The sequence below is a fragment of the Bubalus kerabau genome, chromosome 14 (assembly GCF_029407905.1).
Source record: "Bubalus kerabau isolate K-KA32 ecotype Philippines breed swamp buffalo chromosome 14, PCC_UOA_SB_1v2, whole genome shotgun sequence".
NCBI classification, from domain to species: domain Eukaryota; kingdom Metazoa; phylum Chordata; class Mammalia; order Artiodactyla; family Bovidae; genus Bubalus; species Bubalus kerabau.
In genome coordinates, this window is record NC_073637.1 from 65,712,367 (window position 1) to 65,726,048 (window position 13,682).

Sequence of the window (13,682 nt, forward strand, 5' to 3'; positions counted from 1 at the left end):
GGCCTTGCTGCCAGGCCCACAGGTGGGACATCAGTGCCTTCTCACATTAAGGAGTTTGAAGAAAACTCCTTACTGCTGACTTGCTCGGGTGCGTGGAACACTGTAACCACCGCAGCGACAGCCCCACCGGGTGGTGAGTGGGCTTCAGAACGATTGATCACAGACTCGGTAACCATTCCTCAGCATTTCAGACGTTATTTAGGGAAGGAGGTGCCTATAATAAGAACAGAGTTTCCATCATAATCAGGATGAGGGCTGTCATTTTATTGGAATTTTCAAAGAGATGCAACCTTAAGCGGTACTCCAGACTGGCTAGGCAGGGCATAACTCCTTATATAACTCCATGTCAGGTGAGAAATGGGGCCTGCCCATCCAAATTGGTCTCCGTAGCTAATTTCACAAGTGTCTCAAGGGCAGAGCATGATAAATGGGCATAATGAATTTCAATATTACAGAGAGATTTCCAGGGAGTTACATTACAAATTAATAAGCTGAGACTGAATTTGGAGGGAATTAAAGTGCCTGCCTGGTCTATCTTCTGCAGCAGAGCTTTTTAACCTGAGGTTCAGGGGTGCATTTCAGGGGATCCATGTTCCCCCAGATTTATGATATTTTTATTTAGAGTCGTGCTTGTGCATTTCAAAACTATTTATCTATTTTTGGCTGCCTCAGGTCTTTGCTGGGGCACGTGGGCTCTTCATTGTGGCACATGGGCTTCTCTCTACTTGTGGCTCAAGGGTTCAGTGATTGTGGTGTGGGGGTTTAGTTGCCCTGCGGCACGTGGGATCTTAGTTCCCTGACCAGGGATTGAACCCATGTCTCCTTCATTGGAAGGTGGATTCTTAACAACTGGACCACCAAGGAAGTCCCTTTTTAAAAAGAGAATATTTATTTTTGTATAGGGTTGTGCTTGTGCATTTTTATGAGGAAAGAGTCTACAGTTTTCTTTAGATTCTCAGGGAGGCCCTTGACCCTCAAAAGTAAAGATTCTTGATCTCTTTCCACATCTCTGAGACTGGGTTTCCCAAGACAAGCCCTGTAGGAGCCCTCCAGTGGAAGGATGCCCTCCCATTGTGTGTTCAGATTTTAACATCCTCCCCTCTCCTCTACCCCAAATTGTGGCTGGAAGCAGGACACTACCTGGCTGGAAAGTGCCATAACTAACTGCTCCCTCAGTAGAAGTCTCTTTCCTCCTCACAAGGGAATATTTGAGTGCAAGCGAGGGTGTATGAGGAGCAAAATGCCCTAATTTATTTCAAAGAGGAAATTAGCCCCAAAGAAATTATTTCCAACATTCCTCACACTCAGTTGAATCCATGCTCTGCTAAACAGTGAGATGTCCTTTGGAAGAACAATGAAAAATAAGAGTTTGAATTATGCAGTATTTGTGACCTGATGAGCCTGTGAGCCCCAGGGCAGACTTCCTGGGAGCCAGTCTTGGCTCTACTGCATCCCAGCAGTACAGTCTTGGAAGATCACTTTACCTCCCTGGGCCTCAGTTTCCTTATCTGTAAAATGGGGGTGATAATAATAGCTCTGATTTTGTAGGGTTGTTTGTGAAGGTTTAACGAGTTTGTAGTTTCTAAATCCTCAGAACAGTATTCAACATGCAATAGAGAGCCCATAGATGGCTATTGTTCTTATCTTCACCATCAGTTTGAGCATTGATGCCTCCCGATGCTCTCAGTAGTCAAATTTATCAGCTAGAGTCAGTTGATTGCTTGTGTAGACCCAAATTTTGCATCTATTTTGCTTTCAGTTGCTGTCTTAGAGTTTCATTAAATGGTCCGTAGATTTGATGAATCATTTCAGGAAGCATTTATGGCAGGGAGTGGATGGGCTTGCTTCTTTGGGAAACCCAGCTTCAGTCCTGAAACTGTGGATATAACATTTCTGTGTGTGAGTGCTCAGTTATGTCAGATCTTTGTGACCCTATGAACTGTAGCCTGCCAGGCTCCTCTGTCCATGGAATTTTCCAGACAAGAAATACTGTAGTGGGTTGCCATTTCCTTCTCCAGGGAATCGTCCCAACCCAGGGATTGGACCTCTGTCTCTTGTGTCTCCTGCATTGGCAGAGGGATTCTTTACCACTTGTACCACCTGGGAAGCCCTACAGCATTTCTGCCTGCATGCAAAAATCCAGATCACGTGATGGTGAAAACAGTAATGATCCCAGGGACCACTTCCTGAGGGCCTTCTATTTTGTAAGGACTCTACAGATATTATTACACTTATTTTTCATCATAATTCCATAAGATCAGCTTGATATACCATTTCACAGATGACAAAATTGAGACTCAGAAAGGTTGAATGCTTTTCTCAAGGTCACACTGCTGATGGATACACATGGACTGACTTCAAAGCCCACATTCTTCCTTCTAGATTTGGCTTCCTCCTGTTTTCACAATTACCAATCAATGAGATGAGAATAATTTCATGATGCCTCCCAATGCTCTTTTATTAGCCATGCAGCTTGTTTCAAGCGGGTCTGTCTGGGAAAAGGTCCAGCAGATGTGACCCATTGATTTCTTCGTCCATGCACCTCTCAAATTCAGTGTGTGTAAGGCTAGCCTTACTTCCCCACACTCCTTGTTCTATGCATGTCCTTCCCAATTCCTCCACCTTCTGTAGCCTCAGTCCTACTGACTAGCTCACTCTCTTCCTTATCCCACTGGGAGGAAAGCAAGGAACCTCTCAGCTCCTTCGCCCCAAGCCTCCACTTCTGATCAGTCACCAAAGCCTATTGCTTCAATCCTTAAAATGCTTCTTCAGTCTCATTACTTTTTCTTAATTTGGGCCTTGTCATTTTGTGGCCTGATTATTTCAACACTTTTCTAAGCCCTGAGTTTCTCTTCCTTATGATCCATTTCCATGTAGTCTACAACATTTCTAAAGCCAAACGTGATCTTTTTCATTCCTCTCAGTCTCTCCAGTTGCCCACACGATAAAGTCCAAACCCCTTATTGTGGCTTCCAGGGCCACAGTGAGAATTTCTGGGGTATCCACCCAGTCCATGAGTCACAGGTCCCATTTCTCTGGGAATCGTTCCTTCTCCCATCCAGGGTTGGGCTACCAGGCACCATATTCACAAAAATGTGACCCTGGCCTTTAGCAATAGTTGATTGAACTAGGGGCGGTCCCATGATGGGAGCTGTACCAACCAGAAATGTCACATCAAGAACTGGCACTGGGACCACAGAGTTGTTTTCTCCGGGTGTCTGGGTCTGTTTCATGCAAACTCTAGTGCTATGAACAGGACAGGTGTCACAGAGACTGGATTGACCAGAATTCCTGTCTGAAAAGAGAAAGAAGGAAACATTTCTGTCTGCAGAGAGAAGAGTTAAAAATTGAAGCATGAACACTGCCTGGGCTCACCATGACCTACCTCCAAGTTTCAGTCTTCTTGACTCTGTGATGTGGTCTTGTCTTTAGGTTCTGATAAATCTCCTATTTCTTAAGCAATTCCATCTTTTCAACCTTAGTCAGCTTCGGTGGGTTTTTACATAGCATCCATACATGTATGCTAAGTCACTTCAGTCGTGTCTGACTCTTTATGACCCTATGGACTATAGCCTTCCAGGCTCCTCATGGGGAATCTCCAGGCAAGAATACTGGAGTGGGGTTTCCATGCCCTCCTCCAGGGATCTTCCCAACCCAGGGATCAAACCCTTGTCTCCTGTGGCTCTTACATTACAGGTGGATTCTTTACTGCTCAGCCACTGGGAAAGCCCACAAACCATCAAAGCCCAGGCTAATTTGACTCCTACTTCTCTTCCTTGGGCTTCCCTGATGGCTCAGAGGTTAAAAGCGTCTGCCTGCAATGTGGGAGACCTGGGTTCGATCCCTGAGTCAGGAAGATCCCCTGGAGAAGGAACTGGCAACCCACTCCAGTAATCTTGCCTGGAGAATCCCATGGTTGGAGGAGCCTGGTGGGTTACAGTCCATGGGGTCGCAAAGAGTCGGACACAACTGAGCGACTTCACTTTCACTTTTCTTCCTTACATTTCCTACTAACTCTTTCACCTTTCCTCTGTTCTTCCTGTGCACTCATCTTTCACGTCAGCCATGAAACCATCCTTACCATCTTCCTTACCACCTCCTCCACTCTCATCACTCCAGGCCTTCAGTTCAGTTGCTCAGTCATGTCTGACTCTTTGCGATCCCATGAATTGAAGCACACCAGGCCTCCCTGTCCATCACCAACTCCTGGAGTTCACTCAAACTCATGGCCTCCGAGTCAGTGATGCCATCCAGCCATCTCATCCTCTGTCATCCCCTTCTCCTCCTGTCCCCAATCCCTCCCAGCATCAGGGTCTTTTCCAATGAGTCAACTCTTCGCATGAGGTGGCCAAAGCACTGGAGTTTCAGCTTCAGCATCAGTCCTTCTAATGAACACACAGGACTGATCTCCTTTAGAATGGACTGGTTGGATCTCCTTGCAGTCCAAGGGACTCTCAAGAGTCTTCTCCAACACCACAGTTCAAAAGCATCAATTCTTCAGCACTCAGCTTTCTTCACCATCCAACTCTCACATCCATACAGGACCATAGCCAGGACCATAGATGGACCTTTGCGGACAAAGTAATGTCTCTGCTTTTGAATATGCTATCTAGGTTGGTCATAACTTTCCTTCCAAGGAGCAAGCGTCTTTTAATTTCATGGCTGCAATCACCATCTGCAGTGCTTTTGGAGTCCCCAAAAATAAAGTCTGACACTGTTTCCACTCTTTCCCCATCTATTTGCCATGAAGTGATGGGACCAGATGCCATGATCTTTGTTTTCTGAAGAACGAAAGCTCTCTTTCGTTGAGCTTTAAGCCAACTTTTTCACTCTCCTCTTTCACTTTCATCAAAAGGCTCTAGTTCTTCACTTTCTGCCATAAGGGTGGTGTCATCTGCATATCTGAGGTTATTGATATTTCTCCCGGCAATCTTGATTCCAGCTTGTGCTTCTTCCAGCCCAGCGTCTCTCATGATGTACTCTGCATATAAGTTAAATAAGCAGGGGGACAATATACAGCCTTTTCCTATCTGGAACTAGTCTGTTGTTCTGTGTCCAGTTCTAACTGTTGCTTCCTGACCAACCTGCATATAGGTTTCTCAAGAGGCAGGTCAGGTGGTCTGGTATTCCCATCTCTTTCAGAATTTTCCACAGTTTATTGTGATCCACACAGTCAAAGGCTTTGGCATAGTCAATAAAACAGAAATAGATATTTTTCTGGAACTCTGTTGCTTTTTCCATGATCCAGCAGATGTTTTCAATTTGATCTCTGGTTCCTCTGCCTTTTCTAAAACCAGCTTGAACATCAGGAAGTTCACGGTTCACGTATTGCTGAAGCCTGGCTTGGAGAATTTTGAGCATTACTTTACTAGCGTGTGAGATGAATGCAATTGTGTGGTAGTTTGAGCATTCTTTGGCATTGCCTTTCTTTGGGATTGGAATGAAAAGTGACCTTTTCCAGTCCTGTGGCCACTGCTGAGTTTTCCAAATTTGCTGGCATACTGGGTCATTCTGTTCTTTCTGCCTGGAATCCTCTTCTCTCCCTCATGGTTCGGTGAGACTCTAACCCTTTAAGGCACTATTCATATACCACTTCCTTTCTGAAGCTTTATATTAGTCCTTCCTTTGTAGCCTCAGAACTTCCTTTCTGTACTGTTATAGAACTTACCCTCTTGACTCTGTGTTTGTTTATGTGCCATCTCAATAGGCTACTGAAGAGGCATATGACAAAATTCAATAACCTTTCATGATAAAAACTCTCAGCAAACTAGGACTATGAGGAAATTGCCTAAAAATAATAAAGAAGATATAGCATTGCCAAAGAATTGATGCTTTTGTACTGTGGTGTTGGAGAAGACTCTTGAGATTCCCTTGGACTGCAAGGAGATCCAACCAGTCCATCCTAAAGGAGATCAGTCTTGGGTGTTTATTGGAAGGACTGATGTTGAAGCTGAAACTCCAATACTTTGGCCACCTGATGTGAAGAGCTGACTTATTTGAAAAGACCCTGATGCTGGGAAGGATTGAAGGTGGGAGGAGAGGGGGATGACAGAGGATGAGATGGTTGGATGGCATCACTGACTCGATGGACGTGAGTCTGGGTGAACTCCGGGAGTTGGTGATGGATAGGGAGGCCTGGCGTGCTGGGGTTCAGGGGGTCGCAAAGAGTTGGACACGACTGAGCGACTGAACTGAACTGATAGAATTTGCATTTCTAACAAGTTACCAGGTGATGCTAACACTGTTGGTCCAGGGACTACACTTTGGGAACCACTGATTCAGAGCCATGGTTCTCAACCTAGGTTGTGCATTAGAACTTTTTAAACACCCAATTCCTGAGTTGCACCCTGTGGAAATAAATGAAAAAGACCCAAAGCAAATCAAAAGCTATTTATTCACAGTTTGCTCTAGCAAGAGAAACAGCCACCATCACCAGCATTTGGTAGACTCAGAAGCAGGCAGAAGAGTAGGTCAGCTTTAGGGTGGAAAAAAAGGAAGGCTCCAGGGGTGCCCTGATTGTGGTTGCCGGCATGGGGAAACTGAAGTGGGAAAATGAGAAGAAGGGTTTCCTATATAGTTGGGTAGGGGTGCATATTTGACTTTTCTTGGTTCTTCCTAAGTTGGAAGCAGGAGCCAAAATTAGGGAAGCTGGCAGATGTAGATTAAGTACTGTGTGTCTGGTGCCAGTTGCTAAAGAGGTTGTAGTTCGGTTTCCTCGCTGGTTGCTGCAGATGGTGGGTCAGAGTTCTGTTGTCATATGTGGTTCGGCTATTGTCAGTTTGTATATTCATGTCTCTCAATCCAGACCAAATTAAGTCAGAGTTGGTGGATCCAGGGGTTTGGGCTTAAATATTTTAAAAATAAACTCTCCAAATGATTCCCACAAGAGCCAAGGTTAAGAACCGCATTTTGAGACAGCCTGAGTTCTCTTCCGGGGGAGATGGAGAACCAGGAGGTACAAGGGAAGCGTTCTTCCTCTGCTCTCTGCCCCCAGGAACAAATGACCTGGGTGAGGTGACCCGCTCCCCATCAGGCTGGTTAGCAATCAGCTATCAGCTTATCCCTTGAGGCGCCTTTAGAGGAGGGGTCCCTAACCCCAGTGAGGAAACTTACCGAAAATATGACAGTGGGCAGGACTTGTCCTTTGTTTTAGCAGCTCTTATAGATCGGCTTTTATTGAAATTAGCATAAAAATCCAAATTCACCAGGAAACTACAAAGCGTTAGTTGCTCAGTCATGTCCAACTCTCTGTGAGCCCACGGACTGTAGCCCACCAGGCTCCTCCATCCATGGAATTCTCCAGGCAAGAATACTGGAGTGGGTAGCCATTTCCTTCTCCAGTGGATCTTCTTGACCCAGGGATCAAACTGGGGTCTCCCACCATACAGACAGATTCTTTACCATCTGAGCCACCAGGGAAGCTATAGGACCTACAAAGTCCCTGCCAATTCTCTGGTCCAGCTTCCGTCCCTGTCTCTCCCAGTCTACACACTCCCCCTTTACCATCCCCAGCTCAGCCTGGTCCTAAGGCAGGGCCTGTGGTCTTCTCCATCCACCATGCTCTCCCCTCAGATCTTCCCTTGATTTGCACATTATCATTCAGGATTTAGAAGAAACTCACATCTCGGGGATGCCTTCCCAAGCCTCCTTGCTGGGGCACTTCTCTCCTCTTCCAGTCCCTTTTTTGTCCTATTGGTCGATTTTATTTTCCTGATAGAATTTACCTATCTGAAATTAATCAGTTTATATATTTATTGGCCCTCTCCCCCAGCAGCAGTATAAGCTTCCTGAAGGTAGAGATTTTTGTCTGTTAGTAAGATACAGCTGTATTCTTAGTGCTTGAAATATAATGCTGCTGCTGCTACTAAGTTGCTTCAGTCATGTCCGACTCTGTGGACCCTATAGACGGCAGCCCACCAGGCTTTCCCGTCCCTGGGATTCTCCAGGCAAGAACACTGGAGTGGGTTGCCATTTCCTTCTCCAATGCATGAAAGTGAAAAGTGAAAGGGAAGTTGCTCAGTCGTGTCTGGCTCTTCGCGACCCCATGGACTGAAGGCTACCAGGCTCCTCCATCCATGGGATTTTCTAGGCAAAAGTACTGGAGTGGGGTGCCACTGCCTTCTCCGTGAAATATAATAGATGCTAATAAATCTTTATTGAATGAATGAAGGGGGTCAGGACTTTGGTCTCAATTTATCCCTCTGTCATTTACTAACTATGACTTTGGGTCAGTCACTTCAGCCTCTCTGAACCTCAATTTTCTCATCTGTAAGTGGGAAAAAAATGATACTTTTCTAGACGATCTTCCAGTGCTGCTGACATGGTCTAGTCATATTTTGGCGGATTTAGGCTAAAAGTGCTCTTGTGATCATCACATCTGCATTTCAATAGGGCCTTCAACCAACATAAAGGCTTAAATGTCCAAGAGTAAGTCTAGTGAAAGTGGGGATATTTTGAGGAGATTGGGCACTTCCAGGGTCCTCAAATTCTGCCACCTAAGCAACTATCATCTCTGACTATACCCAGAGCCAGCCAATGGGCTACCTTCTAACAAAGTCTGTATCACTCATGATGGGGGTACTGCAATTCTTGGGGTCTTTGGGTAAAATCTACATCAGTTGGTTCAAGGGTGGAGGTGGCAGTCAAGGAGGTAGCCCCTTCCCATCTCCTTTCAAGAGGACCTGCAGGAAGCAGAGGTAACTGACAACTTCTAGCTGTATGCCTTTGTCTTCACCATGGCATTCATACCAAGGCCGTGTTTCCTGGAGCTACTTCCAGCTAATGCATGAGCACTGTAGCGATTCTGGAGCTGGGCATTCCTGCCCAACATGGGATCTCCCAATGGGCACCCTTTGCTTGGAGACTCTGCGCTGTCCAGCTAAGATTTCTCAAGCTGCACCACAATCAGAAGTTATTCCTCTCTGGGGCTCCTCCTTCCCACTCTCCTTGCACAGGCATCAGACCTGCATTGTGAACCAAAGCCTCCCCCTGCCTACTCCTGATTCCTCCACTTTATCCTTTGCAGTATTTCCCTCAATCTCTCAATCTCTCTCTGGCACATCTAATCCCATTATGGTGTCTGTGTCTCAGAAGACCTGAACTAACATGGAAGAGTTGAAGACAACTCTCTTCTTTCCCTGTAGCCATAACCTCCTCATTTTGATCTAAGCCCAGTAACAACTTGCTAGGTATAAAATTTTAATAAGCTTCATCGATTAGGAAACACTCTGTCTCCTCCTCCTTTAATGGAGTCTGGAGCAAGTCTATCTGATGGAGTAGACATCACTTTCCTAGCTCAGGGCTGAGTGAGACAGCCCAAGGGCTCTGGTAGAGAAGAGTTGTGGAAATCACAGAAATGCATACTTTGGGAAGTCCTCTCTTTTCTAGAATCTGCAGTGGCCATGTGCTTCATTGCCCTCAAGTCCAGCTCATCCTATAAGGAAAGAAGAGCTGGGAAAAGAGGTTTGGAAATTAGGACAAACTTGCCAAGTAGAACTAATCAATGATAAGATGCAAAGAAAGTCAGGGAGGAGGAAGTAGCAACGCACTTAGGGAGATGTGCCTGGTGGACAAGATCCAGGAACAATTCCCACTCATCATGTAAAAGCCTTCAGTAAGCCCCTAGTGCAGAAAGTACTGCTTGGAGAGCTTGTCTAGGATAAACGAGAGACAGGACCACAGGACTTTAGAGCAGGGGTGCTGAGGGAACATCTTCCAGCCTAGTGCATTTCAAACAAGTCCCCAGGCATTACCTCTGACATTTTCTGGAAGGGGACATGGGGGTATCTAAGGATGAGTCTTGTCTTCTCACTGCAGTCAAAACACTTGAACCACGAGGGTTTTGCATCTCAAAACCAGGCCTGGAAACCACTAAGGGCATCTCACTCTTTCCTGTTATGTACAGAATAATGGAAGCCCAGAGAGGCTGTGTGATTGCTCAAGGTCACACAGCAAATTAACAACAAAGGTGATAGGATTAGAACTTGGGACCTTTGACCTTAGTCCTTCCTGCTCTCTTTCTGTTTCATAATGCCACTCCTCTGAAGAATTTATAATCTATATGTCAGCTTGGATGTAGTCCATCAAACTGAATTGACACATTAACCACATCGAGCAGATGTTCAGGCTGCATTGGGCAGATATGTCAATTTCTGTTCAGAGAAGATGAGTCCAAAAGGATTTCCCCGCTTGTCCCTTAAGGTGTCATTTATACATGTGTTACTTGGATTTACTCATGGATATTTAAATCCTCCATTTGACCAACGTTCTACTACAGAGACAATGTAGAGAGGTGGCAACAGACGGGCCTGAGAGCTGAACAAGTCTAGGGTTGAGCTCTGACTCCTACACCAGGACCTCAGAGAAGTTATGCCATCTTTTGGAGCCTCAGTTCTTCATCTGAGTAAGAGCACTTACTCTCCAGGTTGCTCTGAAGATTAGAAATGATGTAAGTGAGGCACCTAGGGGATCCCTGGTCACTCAAACAGTAACAAATCTGCCTGCAATGCAGGAGACCTGGGTTTGATCCCTGGGTCGGGAGAAACCCCTGGAGAAGGGAATGGCAACCCACTCCAGTATTCTTGCCTGGGAAAGTCCGTGGACAGAGGAGCCTGGTGGGCTACAATTCATGGGGTCACAAAGAGTTGGATACGACTGAGCAACTAACAAGTGCAGCACCTAGCCATGCCTGGCACATAGTAGATGCTCTGTAAGTGGTGGAGAGTGTAATAGAAAGATTAGACACATGCCCTGCAGACCCTTGCAGACTCCCAATGTTGTGGGGAAAACAAGGCCGGGGGAATGAAGGAACAATGAAGTGCTCATTATCTCTGCTGATGGTAAGGGATTCAGAGGTGGGAGAGTAGGAGAATTAATTCCCAGAGATGATTTAGAGGAGAAGGGATGTGCCCTGAAGCTTAAGGGTTGGGGAGGCGGAAGATATATGAGAAGAGCCTAACAACATGATCAGAGCGCATAGGAAGGAATCAGAGTCAGGGCCATGGAGCTCCTGGGAGTGGACTTGGCTAGCAGCAGCCGAATCACTGGAGGGCCAGGAGAAGCTCTGGAAACCCATGTCACCAGGTAGATTCTTACTGCTCCAATAGGAAGGAGAATTCTGTGACGTTTCAGTCAGTGAGTTCTGGAAAGGGTTAACAGTTCTTATTGTGAATTCTGCTTTGGTTTAGGAGCTGAAGAAGGCATTAACCCTTGGTTTTCTCCGTTTCAGGTCTTTGAGCCCTTATCCCAGTTTTCCAGAGGTGAGGAACCTGAGAACCAAATGACCAAGTGCCTTCCCCAAAGTCATCCAGCTGGGAAGTGGCAGAGTTGGAGCTGGAGCCCGTACCTTCTGCCGCCCCAGGTCCATGGCCCCCTCCAGTTTCACAATTCTTTGGTTTCTCTGTGGTGCCAAACACAGGACTGGGCAGCTAGATAAATACTTGGGGAGAAGGCGATAAACCTTGACTGCAAATTCAAATAAACTGCAAGCCTTAAAGCAGTGCTCTTCAACTCTTAAATGTACATTGGAATAATCCAGGGGGCTTTAAAAAAGAGAAATGCTGACCTGCCCCCCTACCCCGGCTCCGAGGTACCACTCACACCCAAACCTCAAGGGCGGGGCCTGGGTATCAGCATTTTAAGACCCTCAGGTGCTTCTGGTGGGCAGCCAGGACCGTGAGTCATTGAGCTGCTCTGTTTAACACGCCTGGGCCAACCTACGCTGGCGTTTCTCAGAAGAGCTCTTGAATGACACGCCATCTGTGTGCTTCTCGGGCCCTTCTGTGCTCGCCTCATCCTCAGGCAAGGATCTCCCTCCCTCTCTGGTTTTCTGCCACGTTGCCTCTGGATTGGGTCTTCATACTCGCGGTGGTGACTAATTAATCCTCCCAGAACAATCAAAGAGGACCTCGTCGTGGGTGAGCCATCTGGAGATGCCTTGGGTTGACTTGGACTTCGGGGAGGCTGAGGGGACGAAAGTGGGAGATGACTCATCTGTGAGATGAAACACAAAAATTGCACTTATTCAAGGAAGGTTGTGGTGCTTGGGGCGGCAACTTTTCCTCCTGCTTCTCAGTGGTTCCAGATGGTCCGTTTCCCCCTTCCACACCCCAGAGTCCACACTCATCACCACTGTATACAGGAACAGTGTGCAATCCCTGCTCACATCCCCTTGCCTGGGTCAGGGCGCTCACCCCTCAGCTGCCACGAGCGGTGGCCGCAGACGGCTCCCAGCTACCACCATCTCTGAAGTGGTCTTGGCCATTAGGTGTCCCCCACCCTCATCCAGGAAACCACGCCCATAGCCCATGACTGCCTGACAGGGAGTACAGGATGCAAACCCCTTGCCTCAAATCGGGTGTGGTTCACAGTCCTCAAAATCATGGCTTGCATAGACGTGAGCCACAGCCTTGAATAGCATTTTCCCTTCTCTACTCCCAGCTTCCCCTAATTGCTTACAAGACTCCCCTCAGGCCACTGCCTCCAAATGCCACAGACTTTGAGATCCGTTCTCAGAATCCCTTCCAGGAAACTGTCCAGCGACAGGAAGTTCTCTAGGTGATGTGAAGAGCTGCAAAGATGTTTAAGTTGTAGTTGCTTAGTCACTAACTTGTGTCCTGTAGCCCATCAGGCTCCTCTGTCCATGGGATTTCCCAGGCAAGAATACTTGAGTGGGTTGCCATTCCTGTCTCCAGGGGATCTTCCCGACCCAGGGATTGAACCCGGATCTCCTGCACTGCAGGCAGATTCTTCACCACTGAGCCACCTGGGAAACCCAAAAGATATTTAAAACCCAATTCTTATTTATAAAATGCTTTTTGGTCCATTACAGAGGCAACACATTAACATGCAAAAAGTTAAAGAAGTTAACAACAATGAAGTTTACTTTGGGACATGTCACAAGGAACTAGACCATATTCAAACAAATTTTAGAGGTAGAATGGCTCAGAGGAGGATGGCAGAGACCCATGAGCAGCATGCAGGAGGAGGAAATAGGAACAAAAATATGAAGAAAAAACAAGGTCCAGGAGGCACCACCGCAGTGCAGGGCTCCTGAACCTTGGCGTGCAGCAGAACCACCAGCAGGGACTGGGAAAGCGTGCAGTACCTGCCCCACACAGTTTCTGATTCCATAGATGTATGTTAGGGTGCAAGAATTTGCCATTCTAACCATGCTGGTGCTGCTGGGCTGGGACCACACTTTGCAAACCACTGCTATCATGATATGGGCTTCCCAGGTGGCGCTAGTGGGAAAGAATCCGCCGACTAGTGCAGGAGATGTAAGAGATGCTGGTTCAATCCCTGGGTCAGGAAGATCCTCATGGAGGAGGGCATGGAAACCCACTCCAGTGTTCTTGCCTGGAGAATCCCAGGGACAGAAGAGCCTAGCAGGCTACAGTCCATAGAGTTACAGAGTTGGACATGACTGAAGCGACTTAGCACAAACACGCATGCTATCATGAGATAAAGTTTGAGGTACCAAGAATTTTCTTTCTCTTATGCATTATTCCAGGGTCCCCCCCTCCCACGGGCTACCACTCAGGTAGCAGATTTCAGGGGAGAAAGGGTAGAACCTTAAAGAACAGATTGTCAAGTTCCTGGCTTCTGACCTTTCAGGAGACTTTCCTAAATAGCAGGCAGAGAAGTAATGACCTTAAAAGCTGTGACTTCCTAATGCAAGAACC

At 46.7% G+C, this 13,682-nt stretch overlaps 1 protein-coding gene across 4 annotated transcripts in view; it reads left to right on the top strand.

Moving 5' to 3' along the window:
• Window positions 1-11,449, top strand: part of YWHAZ (tyrosine 3-monooxygenase/tryptophan 5-monooxygenase activation protein zeta) — a 71,711-nt gene extending 60,262 nt beyond the window's left edge. For all 4 annotated transcript variants that reach the window (XM_055546513.1, XM_055546514.1, XM_055546515.1 and 1 more), the window contains exon 6: window positions 11,228-11,449. In XM_055546513.1, coding sequence (XP_055402488.1) covers window positions 11,228-11,434 — 207 coding nt within the window. In that variant the 3' untranslated portion in view covers window positions 11,435-11,449. The remainder of the gene's footprint in view (window positions 1-11,227) is intronic.
• Window positions 11,450-13,682: the final 2,233 nt, after the last annotated feature.